At 42.1% G+C, this 13,961-nt stretch overlaps 1 protein-coding gene across 1 annotated transcript; it reads left to right on the top strand.

Moving 5' to 3' along the window:
- Positions 1-1,880: 1,880 nt before the first annotated feature.
- On the top strand, positions 1,881-10,204 carry MATN3 (matrilin 3; the record flags this gene model as incomplete). Its single annotated transcript, XM_008948695.1, has 5 exons — positions 1,881-2,450; positions 6,101-6,223; positions 6,679-6,801; positions 8,128-8,250; positions 10,082-10,204. Coding segments are annotated over 5 exons (1,062 nt in total), but the record flags the coding sequence as incomplete, so codon positions are not given.
- Between the last annotated feature and the right edge of the window lie 3,757 nt (positions 10,205-13,961).

Here is a 13,961-nt window from a genome sequence, read left to right as displayed (position 1 = left end):
GGCCCCGCCAGGTACCGTGCTCCGCCGGGCGCTGCCTCGGGCTTCCCTTCCTCCCTTTCTCCTTTCTTTCCCTTTCTCCTCTGCTCGCCGCAGCTGCCCTGAGGCCGTTTCCTTACGCGCTTAGTTGTGCGAACAGTCACGGGGAAGCGATGTTCCAGGGACACCCTGCTGTAGCTGCAGCACGCCATGGACCACTCGCTTCTAGGCAGAAGAACCACCAACCAACTACTTTTTTAGTTTTTTAATGAAAAGGTGGGCTCACTAATCTCTAAAACCTGCATAACTCTTGCCTGCCTGTGGTCACGTCAAAACATCTCTACTTTGAACTCACAGAAGGATCAGGCTGCTGAAAAGTGGGGTTTTTTCTTAATCCAGCAAAGGGAGCTCTTCTGCCTTTCTGCCTACAAATCTTGGATTTAGTACTTTGGTTTGGTTGGTTTTGGGTTTTTTTAGAGCAAGCATTGTGTCTCTTTTTCTTCTTCCATGTCTTAAGCTATGCATGCACGCGCAAACATTTCTTCATGTTTTCTCAGCTTCCCAAAGGGCACTAAGCCATTTTTGTAAATCCTTCTGCAAAAACTGCATTATAGGATGCCTGTAGAATTATACATCATACACCTGGACAGGATCCTAGATTCATCCAGCGTGACTCTGTCCAAAGGCAAAAATCAACTCTGCGGCTGTAATTCCTGATGGAATTGAGTTCTATCTGTGCTTTTCCCTTCCCTTTTCACTTGCACAAGAGGAAAAAAATAGTTTTTTAATACGTGAGAAAAAAAAAAAAAGTGTTGTTACTTCTACTTTTAACATACTTTAATTTTATTTTTTTTTTATTTCAACTGGACTTGAGTAATACAGGTGAACTTGCTAGTAGCCAGGAGAGGTGTGTGAGGTTCCCAAGAGGAGCTCTCCAGGGACATACTCAAACCGAACACCTCGTATTTTGCTCTTTAAGGCACTGTTGAGCTAGAATGTCTCTTTTATAGAAACACTCTGCTTTTGGGTTGTCTGTTTTTTCATAAACCAGCTGCAGAAATCCGTATCTTGATGGTATAAACTAAGTAGATGGTATCACCAGGGTCAGGGCAGGGTACTGGGGCTTAGGTTGTCTCCTGTCGCTGCCTGCATTATTTTTTGTCTTCCTAGAGGTGATGCTTGCCTCTGATCTGAGCTATGGCTTTCCTGTTTCTGTCTGGATTTATATGTCATTGAAGAATTTTGGAAGCTAGATATGTTCATAAATATTGATTCTTAGATGTAAAATTACTTCGTAAGTAATTCCTTTTTTTTCTCTGCTCTAGAAGTCTTAAAAGAGTAACAACTTCTAAAGTAGAGAAGCCTTTATCATAGCATCATTTGCATCTTTTTCCTGTTGGCCTGTATTTGTTCTTGTTGTGTACTTTGGATTGCAAATTGCAGACAAGAAATATTCCTAATCTATACTGTTCCTGTCCTGAAAAATATTGTTAGGATCTGCTCACTATGTAACCTAGCCAGTTATTTTACCATTTTATTTCTGTAGGCTATAAAAATGCAACTCAGGCTTTATCTTATAAAAAGTAAGTACATTTATATATCATTGCTAGATTTCTGTGTTGGCTGCTACACACAAACCTTAGTTTGAAGGCTAGTTAGACATTTTGTGGGCTCAAAAGTGGACCTATCTGTTAATCCTTAATTTCAATTATTTACTTGTCAAAATTAATATTTAAGCATTTTTGACATGTCGCTCACTATAATTTAAATCCTCTTCCTAAAGAATCAAGAGTGCCAGCCTGTGTGTGGTAGGAGTAGTGTGCCTGACAGCTCTCACTGCCCTAGGGTGAGAGCTCCAGTCCTGCAGAGGAGATGACTGAAGTGTCTTCCTTCCTCCCTGACAGATGCTGCCTGCAAGAACCGGCCCCTAGACCTCGTGTTCATCATAGACAGCTCCCGTAGTGTCCGACCTGAAGAGTTTGAGAAAGTGAAAATCTTTTTGTCAGAAATGATTGATACTCTGGATGTTGGTGAAAGAACAACCCGCGTGGCAGTCATGAATTATGCTAGCACTGTCAAGGTAGAGTTTCCCCTCCGGACCTACTTTGATAAAGCCTCTATGAAGGAGGCTGTATCTCACATTGAGCCCTTGTCTGCTGGCACAATGACTGGCCTCGCCATCCAAACTGCCATGGATGAAGTCTTCACTGAGGAAATGGGCACCCGGCCGGCCACCTTCAACATCCCCAAGGTGGTCATTGTTGTGACAGATGGACGGCCACAAGACCAGGTTCAAGATGTGGCAGCAAGTGCCCGTACAGCTGGCGTTGAGATCTATGCAGTTGGGGTGGACCGGGCAGACATGCAGTCCCTGAGGATCATGGCCAGTGAACCACTGGATGAACACGTCTTCTATGTGGAGACCTATGGTGTGATCGAAAAGCTGACATCCAAATTCAGAGAGACTTTCTGTGGTAAGGTGGTCAGTCTAAGAGGGTACTGTAATTTGGCTCCTTGTGGCTCCTACCACGGTTCCACACCCTAAGAAAGAAGTTTTTCAGAAGTGTTATGTATCACATTTAAATATTTTCTTTGCCATCCACTGGGCAAACAAGCCAACCTTTTTCTTCAGTGGAGGCCAAATAATTGCCTTTCATTTTGGATAGTGACCTTACCATCCAAGTAACAGACCTGACCTCAGCGGACCTCCTTGTGCAGTAGATCTGACTTAGCACAAGAGAAAGCACAGCAGTCTGGCTGGGATTGGGCTACTGTATTACTGTATTTACTGACTTACTGAGAGCTGTGCAGCTTGCTCGTTTCTTTTCCCATCTGGCTGGGAAGCAAGGAGGGTGAGAGAGTGATGCTGAAGGGCTCCTTACAGATTCAGAGTAGGAAAACCAGTGTGGCAGGTGAACCACCTGCCTTGAGAAACTGGATGCAGTGCCCAGGCAGGTCACCTCAGGCTAGGCTTCTGCTCTGCAGGCATTGCTGGGCTTCTTCAGCGTGCCTCTCACACCTTTCTCTGCTTCTCTGCTACTTGATTTAGACAGGGAACTGTGGGGTGGGTTGAATTAGCGTCGCTCTTTCAGTGCTGGTCTTGGAAAGATGCTGGATGTATATTTGGTTTGGGCTAGAACTCCACTAGGGATGGTAGGCCAGTGTGGGTTGTTACTGTTATTTGCAGAGAAAAAAAAAAAAAGTCATTGTATCTGAAGTATTTATACATGCCTATGTATATGCCTACAGATAGGTATGACACTGCCCTACTCACAAAAATCAAACAATGACTTTATGACAATTAAAACACCTGTATGAAGTAGATTTTTCTAGTGCATTTCTATGGAAATTAATTGTAAAATAAGGCTTCAGCAAGTAATGGGTAAAATCAGGTGTGAAGAACATTTTAAGAGAACTAAAATAACAGCTATTGCCTTGAGAACTTGTTTGGGAATGTGTTACTCAGTTATTTCAGAGTCCTACTAAAAATTACCACCATACCTTTTGAATCTGTTCAGAGTGAATAGGCCTCTTTTTCTTGGTATGAAATAAACATGTAAGACCATCTGCAGACAGGACACTTTGCCCAATAGTTAACATAGGAAATTCCTTGAGGTTTGGCTTGACATCGTGTTGTGTTGCTGATGTGACCAGATCCTGGTCCTGGTAGATGGAAGTGGGTGTAGGGACCTGCCTAGCTGGACAGGTATGTGTGCTGTGAACATAGCACTAATTTTCCATCTACGTTCTTGCCAAAGCAAGTCCTTTCATAGCACCAAAGAAAAATCCCTTGTTCTTAAGGGTAAACTTACTGTTTATTGTGCCAGAGCATAGAAATGATGCCCCCACTAAGCTGGAGGATAAACCAAAGAGGGCTTACACATACACACTTCCAGGGTTACTCTGTTGCCTGCGTACAGTTGGTCAGAATCTGTGGGCTTCATGAACAAGAACAGGATTAAGGGAACAGTTTTTAAAAAAGATTCCTACAAAGCAAATTAATCTAAGAGCATCTTGTAAGACAGTGTGGGTAAACTGGGTCTTTTCCAGCTCCAGCCTGCTTTTTGGTCAGAAAGCTACACTCACCAGTGACAATTAGGATTTTCTTTGCTTTGCCCAAGGCAAATAAATTTGTTTGTGGTGTGAACTGAAAACAGAAAAACTAACGTTCAGGGGCAAAACAGTTGGCCACAATCAAGTTCTTGATGCACTGAGAGCATCATTCAATGTAAGACTATCCTGGAGATGGAAACTCCTAGCCTTGAACTGGTGTCCAAGACAGTGGGTGCTTGACTTTCCTACCACAAAAATCTGACCGTTTGAGTGTAAACTTCTCAGTTATGCTTGAAAATATAACCCACAGATTTTGATCATTAGCCATGGAAATGAATTCTCATATTCCCACCAGTGTAGCAGAATGAAAAGACTCTGTCTTGGTTTCAGATTTATTTTTAACCAATGGAAACATAAGACACGCTTCCTATCAGCCTTATTAGGGGACATCTTAATCTTTCATGTTTTAGAAAATGGGAGATGTTGTCTTGCATTCAGAAATACACAACAAGATTCAAGCACTCTTGCTTCTTATTTCTGATCTCATCACTATTGCTTTGGAGTTTGAATTTACCTGTAGTCCATACTCACATTTTAACTACTCATCTAAGTAAAATCTCAAGTAATAGCAGACTTGTCTTCCCATTTTTCTCCCTTTCCCTTTTGTTTCCTCCTTTCTTCCTTCCTTTCCCCCTTTTTTTTCTCTTCCCGCTTTTTCCCTCCACTTCTTTTTCCTTCCCCCTTTCCTCTTCCCCTCTCTTTTCCCCCTCATCTAAACTGAGTAATCTAATGAAGTTTCAGTGAGTATGTAGGTTTCCTTTACAGTCTGGAGAGAAATAATAGAATCATAGAATCATTTAGGTTGGAAGGGACCTCCAAGATCATCAAGTCCAACCATTGAGCCATTAGGGCTCTAAAGTCCTCTGCTAAAACAGATCAGAATCTGTCAGGGTTGGAAGGGACCACAAGGATCACCCAGTTCCAACCCCTCTGCCATGAGCAGGGACCCCTCCCACTAGATCAGGCTGCCCAGAGCCTCATCCAGCCTGGCCTTAAAGAATGGGGGCTTCTTGAGGTGGCCAGCAAAGCACCAGATCCAAAGCTAAACACACTTGAGAAGCACTGTTCAGAAGTTAATTAGTTTGGTAGTTAGCTGATGTGTGAAGGAGATGACTGTCAGCACACACAGTGCACTGCAGAGACAGCCCAGAGCTACAACACTCTTGTCTCAGCTGCCATCCATCGTGCTGCTTTTTGTGTCACTGCTGTTTTCTGAGGACATCACCTTGCTGTTGGCTGAGGAATTAGCTGGTCCCTGAAAGCTGAATCTCATTTTGAAGTTTGCAGTTTCAGCTTCTCAGTCTTCTGATGTTTGGACATTCTTTCTGGACTGTCCTTCAATTAGGAGGTTCACGTGCCTGTGAAGCTACCTTACTGTAGGAACTTTCCTCCATATCTCCTCTTTTGATCTCGACTTTTTGAATCTGAAGGGTTGAGGTGGCTGCAGCCCTCCCGCACCCATCTTGTTCTGGTGGGTTTCTTTGCTGGCTGATGCATCTGGACCATCATTAAGCAGACACTCTTTTCATCCCTGAGCAGACAATGCATTATCCTAGTGCCTGCAGGTCTGTATGTCAGCTGTATGCCTGTAGGTAAACTGCCAGACAGTGACGGATACATTTTTGGATTATTTCAACTGGTTGTCTGTAATAGAAAGGGGCTGGGTACAAAAAGCCAGAGGGTCCTTTTCATTGCCTGTTTCTCATTTCTGGTGTAACGTTATCAAATGGTTAAAACCTCTCCCTGTTGCAGCCTTTTCAGTTCTCTTTGTCTTTCTGCCACCTCAGGTGGTGACTTACTTCAGTGCAGTTGTTCCAGTGTCATTTGTGACCTCTTCCTGCTGCTACAGCATAGTGCAAAAGATGCTTGTAACTTTTTCTGGCACTGACACAGCACTGACATTTGCTACTATGAAGCCAGCAAACAGGGCAAGATGTACTTTTGTAAGCATAAATTATTGACGACTGTTTCTTTGGCACTGAAATACCTTTTCTGTAAATGCCTTTTGTAGCTGTGAATGTGTGTGCACTTGGGACCCGTGACTGTGAGCAGGTCTGGGTGAGTAACAGCAGATCCTACCTTTGTGATTGCTATGAAGGCTACTCTCTGAATCCAGATAAGAAAACCTGCTCAGGTATTACTCCTCTGCTAGATGTGTTCAGATGGGAAAAAAAAAAATCACTTTGTAACAGCATAATTGGATTTGAGAAGATATTGGTGTATTTATCTTGAAACTGTGAACATCTTTATCTTCTTCAATAATGGGAAATGTAAAAATAAAGAATAAGTGATAAGTAATAAATAATAAATAAAAGTCTGCTGCAAGTAATGGTGAGTAGTTTGATTCCATCATCATCCTTTTTATTATGCCTACAGATCCATTCATTAGGGCCAGATGCCAAAACAAAGTTCATATGTAAATACTAGATGATAGAGATTTTCTCCTACTGCTTTTTCTAATTCTTTCAGTTACTATTGCCATCGGTGAGCTGATTCCAAATCCAAATATATTTGAAAACATGAATGTGCACTCCTTCCTAAATTACTTTTTATTAACAACAAATTGTTTCTCTAATGTGCTTCCTGCAGCTGTGGACATGTGTGCCCCCGGGAGGCATGAGTGTGACCAGATCTGTGTAAGTAACAACGGATCCTATGTCTGTGACTGCTATGAAGGCTACACCCTGAATCCAGATAAGAAGACTTGTTCTGGTATGAATTAAAGGCTACTTTAATAGATAAAACTCATGGACATTTTTTTCTGTGACTTACCTTCATTGTTTCTAATTGAAAAATTGCTTACAGACATCAACTCTTTAAAAATGAGAATTCACCTGTACACTTTCTTCCCAATTCCAGTAAGAATAAAACTGCATTTTTCTTAAAATGTGTTTTCTTTAAATGTGGCAGTTTGGGGCATGGTTTAACGGGGTACTTGGCAGTGTTAGGTTTGTGGTTGGAGTCAGTGATCTTAAAAGTCTTTTCCAACCTAAATGGCTCTATGATTCTATTACAAAAATGCAATTTGGCACTTACCTACCATTTAATGGTCTTCACAGTACTTCATAAACATCACTTAGTCCCTGGGAGAGGACAAACTTATTTTTTTGGAGATGCTCACCAGCGCTGTGCCTCCACTGGAGAATGAGTGCCACTAGTCCATAGAGAACTTAAAACCTGCTGATTTTCCCATATCCTCTCCATATCTCTTGTTGAAGCTCAGGCTTTTTTACAGGTTGCTGCATCTGCTTCCAAAGCTGTGCAGGGCTCTGCTGTATAGCAACCTCAGTCTTCCTTTCCTACTCCTTGAATTGGCACCCTGAAAAATCAGCCTATTCTATGAACTTTTTTTTTTTTTTTCAAAAAATACTTTCTCTGGAGTTGTTTATTTAAATGCAGAAGTTTTGAGCAGCCTTAGGTTAGCTATTTTGTAGCTGGTAATTGCATCCCTCCCTTTGAGAGCACACAGGCATTCTTCTCAATGAAGTTTTCACTCTTCTTATTTCTGAAGAGAGAACACAATCTTCTAGTGCTCCTGCTTGTTTGTTTGTTTGTTTTCTCACTAGGCTTTAGGTCTCTTTGCCATTTTAATAGCATTTCTACATATCATGCCTGGCTTTTTGTGCTCGCCATCAGCTCATGCACAAAAGTATGAAGTTAAATTTGGATTCACCATAGTTACTGCTAATATTGCAAGAAACAATTTCTGCCTTGACACATTGCAGGTTATTGCTCATCTCAGTCTGGTGTTTTAGCTTCATCCTTACTGGGGGTATTCAGGCCTGATAGAATTGTTGATGAAAATCCAAATTGTGTGAGATGTGGTATGTCTTGCAGTCCCACTGTCCGCCTCCCCCATTAAATAATTAGTAACTGAATTCAGTTGTCTGCAGCACAATGTAATAATGTAGTAGGGCACTGGCTGAATCCTAATTTGAATCATAATTAAATTGTACTTACAAATGTTGCAGTATTCAAAACACTTGAGTGCCTGGGAGGGGTTAATAGGTTTCTCTTCTAAAACCTGTTTCACCACAGCCATGGACATGTGTGCACCTGGAAGGCACAACTGTGCACAAGTGTGTCTGAGTAATGATGGATCCTACAGCTGTGACTGCTATGAAGGATACACCCTGAATCCAGATAAGAAGACTTGCTCAGGTAGGAGCTGATTAAGGAAATATTGTGTTCATCTGAAAGCAAGCAGCTTTTAAAAATCAGGTTAATTTATGTATTTTTCTGATAAACTATCCAAAAGTTTCTGTATAACCCATGCAAACACAATGCAACTTTATTTCTTCATGTTTCCAGTAATAACTTGAGACCCATAACTCTTCTATAGTTGTGTGAAGCTTCTAGCTGGTATAATTTAAATATAATTTGGCATTTCCTGGAGGACTTCATGGTATTTTCACACCTATGGAACAAAAATTGCCACATCTACCTGAGAGAGGAGAAGGATAATGTATCTGGTGGGAATATGTGATGTGCAGTACCTGTGCCAGAAAACTCTTCACAAAGCAGCACAAGGGAATGAGATGAAGAAGAGCAAGGACTGTGCTGAGAGGGAGATTCGTCTGTATCATTGCAAGTGTGATCACTTTCTGGTAGATGTGTTTGGACCTTGAAAAATACTCCAGCCTTAGAGCTGTAGATGACAGGGGGAAATGTTCTTCCCAGTGCTGGTCTCTTGTGGAGAACAGGAGCATAGATGTAGCTGGTACTTAAGGATGTACATATAATTATATAGCACCTACAAATTAATATATCTTTGTATTATTTCCACTTGATTAGGATTTGAACTTTGCTCTTCATTTCTTTGGATGTCTCAGTGATGATTTATTTACCCTAAATCCCTTTTTCCACTTCCGTCATAATCCCTTTTCTTATTACGTGCTGTGTGGCAAAATGCTGGATGTAGGCTTCCAGTCCCAGGAGACTCCTAGGCAAATCTGTCCAATTAAGTCACATATCTTGTATCTCAAAGAAGCAAAGCCAGAAGGCCTCAGTATTTCTTCCTGCCTGGTTAAGGAGCTTATTTTGTGAATATAGTTCCTAAGATTAACTCTCACCTGGCATTACATAGACTAAACATCTGTGAGGGAATGGGAATTCAGTTAGGCATCCCCTTTGGGAGTCCAGTCCTGAACCTCCTTTCACATCATTGAATCTCCCCCTGCACAGTCAAATTTCAGTTTATTTAACTAGCGTGCTTGCTTTTTTTCTCTTTCAAATCTCATTTTGCAATAGGCTGCTAATGATTTCTCTCCATCAAGGTCTTTGTGATATAATAAAAATAGTCTAGATCCAAGAGAGTGTCTGCTTCTGCTCCTCCTCCTCCTCCTCCCCAGGCTCCTCCTCCCCCTTCCCCTTGTCCCTCCTTCTCCTCCTTCCTTTTCCCCCTTCTCCCCTTTCCCTTCCCTTCTCCTCCCTTTCTTCCATCTCTGCTTGTGCCTTACTGAACCTCCTTACTGTGAAGATATCCAAATATAGGAACTCCTTCTCAGCTTGGCTTTTCAGAGCTGACGTGTTAAATTTGGCAGAAAACATCAGCCTCACACATCAAGTGCCCACTTTGTAACTGGCAGTGGGTGCCACGTCTCTTTTTTTTTTTCACAGCCGTGTCTACTCTTCTGTTTATGGTCTTTTCAGTCCATAAAACAGTGCCTTAACCAACTCAATTAGAGCTGAAATAATGCCAAACACTCTCTTAAAATCCAGATATTTGTTCTCTGAAATTCCTTTGGATAATTATTTTGTAACTGGGTCACTGCAACTTCAGTTCCTTTTGCAATCTGTTACAACTGCAAAAAAGTGTTGCCAGTGTTCCAAAAAAATGATAGCCAAATAAAAGCACGCTCTGTGTGCCTTACCACAGCTAATACCATGCTGACACGGAATAGGAATGTCCTGCTTTGAATGAAAAGGAAGAGAGGTTTGCAAATGAAGTTTGGGTCCTGATTAATATTCTCTTCTAAAATGCCTTCCTCAGCTCTCGAGGCATGTGCCCCTGGAAGGCACGACTGCGAGCAGGTCTGCGTGAGGGGTGATCTGGGCTACACCTGCGACTGCTACCAGGGCTACACCCTCAACCCAGACATGAGGACGTGCTCCAGTAAGAGCAGAATGCTGTCCCCTGCCCCCCACACCCGCCCCAGCTAAGCAGATGCACTGAAATAGCTCCCACTAGCAGGTTCCTGCATGTGGATGTTTGAGAAGCACAGCCATTCAGGGGTTGTGAGGCAGCTCTGTGTCACTCAGCCCTCCCCACTCTGAGCAATATTTACGGGTACCAAGCACTCCATATGCAACACCACTGGTAGCCGCTTGCCGTTTGTCTTTCTTTCTCATAACTAAGGTCTTCTCTCTACTTAAAAAAATTCCACAACATTGAGGAAACCCAGAACTGAGAAATAACTGAAGAGAGCAGAGTTTGGGTTAGTGCCACAGTCACACCCTGCGTACCACCCTTCAGGAGGCAGCTCTAGGTGGTGTTCTCCATCCCCCAGGCTGAATTTCATTTTGCCGTTTGTTTCTTTAGCTTCTCACTAACTTCATGTTACAGAAGAAGTGTAATCATTTTAGACATGTTTTTTTTTTCCTTCCCAGGCTCCTTACTGTAAAGTTGTCATATGCTGGAAATTTCTCCTGGCATGCCTTTGGAGGTGACCTGGCACTTCACAGCTGGTGGGGTTAGGCAGCAGTGGGCTGAGTGAGCACAGACTGTGCAAAGTAAGGACTCAGAGAGAGCCCAGTATGGCAGTTAGTTGATCTTGCTGCTCCCAGGCAAGATCTCTTACACATCTCAGTAGTTCCTGGTAAGATTCATGTAGGCTGGGCTCCCAGCATGGAAAACCATTGCCATTGGGAAGCATTACAAAATGTTATTTTTTGATATTTTTTCTCCATAATGCATTCTGTAGGAACTGAGGTATATGCACCAGCAACTCCTGAATGTGAGCAGGTCTGTGCGAGTAATGGTGGATCATGTACCTGTGACTGCTATGAAAGCTTTACCTTAAATCCACATGAGAAAACATGCTCAAGTAGTGATTTAATGTTGTGGTTTTTTTCCCCATGAATATATTTATTGAAGTACTTCTCTTTAATGTGTTAAATCCTTTTAATCTGTTTGAGAAACATCCTTTCAACTCACAAACTCCCTGAAAGTATAATCCTTCTTCATTCCTTTCTGCCTGTTTCCATGACATTCTGAGCTAGTTTGATCCTTCTTGTTACAGCACTTACTGTATTTAAAATTACAGTTCTCTTGCCTATTACCACACATTTAAATACTTCACTCTATTAAAAAAAAAATAAATCTGTTATAATCTGCATTTCCTCATGAAATGGGGGGACTGGCAAGACAAGGTTCTGGGGCACGCAACTCCATTGTGTACCAGCACTAGGAGGATGGTGGGGGGCCAGAAGGGAACAGAACTGGTGTCAGAAGAACTAGTGCAATCTAAACCATATGTTCTTGTCAGTCCTCCACACTAAGTGGGACAGGCATGAACGCACCAACTGGTTTCCCTTCAGATGGGCAATAATGGCATCAACTGTTGGCAGAACCTCTGCACCATTCATCATAAGTAAAGTTGGGTTGGAAGGGACCTCAACAAGTATCTGATCTGACCTCTGGTTCAGAGCAAGAATAACTTGCCATTACATCAAGTGGATAAGGGCCCCATTTAAGAGCAAAGTTATAAAATAGGTGGATATGGCCAAACACTATCTGCAAGAATAGTAATTTTATGTAAGTCTGGACTTAAACATAAACGCAGTGTAAAAACACAACTCTAGCATGCTTTGTATGACTTGCTGGGCATCCCAGTGGCAACACGAGTGTCCAGGATTTTGAATATCAACTACTGGAAGACTCTTAAATTTCACAGAAGGACTGTAGAAGACTTCAGGGTACCCTTGGTCAGTTGCCGAAGTTGGCTGGAAAAGTAATTTTATTAAAACAGACATAGTCCAAGAGGATCTATATCTGTCATTGGAGAATTCAAATGCAAACAAACAAATTAACTGTCATTTGGTTTGAAACCAACCATGTTGGTGTGATATTTGGAACTGGCCTTGCTCCAGCTGACTCCTGAACAACTCCTCTTTGTAAACCGACCATAAAGCCAGTGGAACATTCCAAAGAAGGGAGCTGAACAAATATAGGTTCAGTGGAATCAAGGCAACAGCAGTTTCAACATTGGCTCTAAGACAAATGAATTTCTGCACTGCTAGAAATGAATCTGTTCATAGATTTTGCACTTTCTCTGCAAAATGGAGTTATCAATGGCAGGATTGATAAAAAAAAGAAACCAAAATAATTCAGAGAAGAATATATAACAGTCCTATTGTTTTATGTATTTTTTTTTTTTTTGCATTGATCAGCTATGCATTTATGTACCTACAGAAAAAAAAAAAAAAGACTACTCCACTGTCATTACCTTTGCAAACAATGTAAAAACCCTGTATAAAGATAGAGGTACTACATGCAAGCAATACCTCTTGGTAATTTGTTGAGAGAGTATTTCACAATTGTAGGCTTTCTTTTCAGGCTCTGCCTTTGAAAGCTTATTATTCTGGTCTTGGATGTAGATAACGACGCCACTACAGTAGCTGTGCTTCAGTAGCTGGTGATATGTTTGTTCTTAGCCTGCACAAGTGGTGCATTTTGCCTTGACTCCTCTTATTTATGGAGTAGGGGAGGCTAAACTGCCTTCCAGGTAGCTAAGAACTCGCAGCCGTCAGCTGGTGCCTGACATTGTTATACCACAATTAAATCACCATCTCTCAGAGCTCTTTGTTGTCATCCCTGGTTTTGTGGTGAATCATGGAGCAAAAGGAGTTCTTGAGGACAGCTGAGGCTGGTCCCCTGTAAGTCTGGAAGCTGGAGGGCAAGACCTAGGATCAGATGCAGTGGGACCGCTGTGGGCTGTGGCTATGCTTGCTCTCACAAGAGACTGGTGACTTGTCTGTCATACTAACAGACTCCTCCATTAGTATTGCTGTGTCTTTCTACTAGCTTTTAAATTCATTTGGGCCTGTTTGAGTGTTGCTTTTCCCTCCATCCATATCCATGTGACATTGAGACAGACTTGTGTTCCCACCTCTTAAATTGAAAATGATAGTTGTGCATATTGCCAGTGTTACAAACCACGGGTACTGGTGGGGTGATACACATTGATGATCTAGCTGAGCCTCTGTTGCTCCCACCTCTTAAATTGAAAATGATAGTCGTGCATATTGCCAGTGTTACAAACCACAGGTACTGGTGGGGTGATACACGTTGATGATCTAGCTGAGCCTCTGTTGTTTAGTATTTAAAAGTAAGGCATGTGTTCCTGCTTTCATTTTTGGGTTATTTACCTAGTGGTAAATTCAATTCTTCTAATACCTTCCCAAGCTGAGACTTGGGTCTCTCAGTTCCACCCACATCTCAGAAGCTGATGTAAACTGACCAATTTCTGGCACTGACCCACTCTTTATGTGCCTAAAATCACTATGTGCCTTCCTGCTTGGCTCACAAAACTCCTGGAGGCCTAACTTTGGACTAATGCATTCTCCAAAGTGATTTGTTTGGGATTGATGGGTACCCCAAATGCCATTACAATCCAGCTCTGACAGGGCAGCAACCTTGGTTTTGTATAGACAGATAGATTTAGATTCTATTTAGATACATTTAGATGTGAGACAGAAGTCCTTTACTGTAAGGGTGGTGTGATGCTGGAACAGGCTGCCTGGAGACGTTGTGGATGCCCCATCCCTGGAAGTATTCAAAGCCAGGTTGGATGGGGCTTTGACCAACCTGATCTAGTTAAAGATGTCCCAACCCACAGCAGGGAGGTTGAACTAGATGATCTTTAAAGGTC

The sequence above is a fragment of the Merops nubicus genome, unplaced genomic scaffold (assembly GCF_000691845.1).
Source record: "Merops nubicus isolate BGI_N331 unplaced genomic scaffold, ASM69184v1 scaffold22571, whole genome shotgun sequence".
NCBI classification, from domain to species: Eukaryota; Metazoa; Chordata; class Aves; order Coraciiformes; family Meropidae; genus Merops; species Merops nubicus.
Note: the sequence above shows the minus strand (reverse complement) of the source record. Positions and strands in the feature narration are given on the sequence as shown.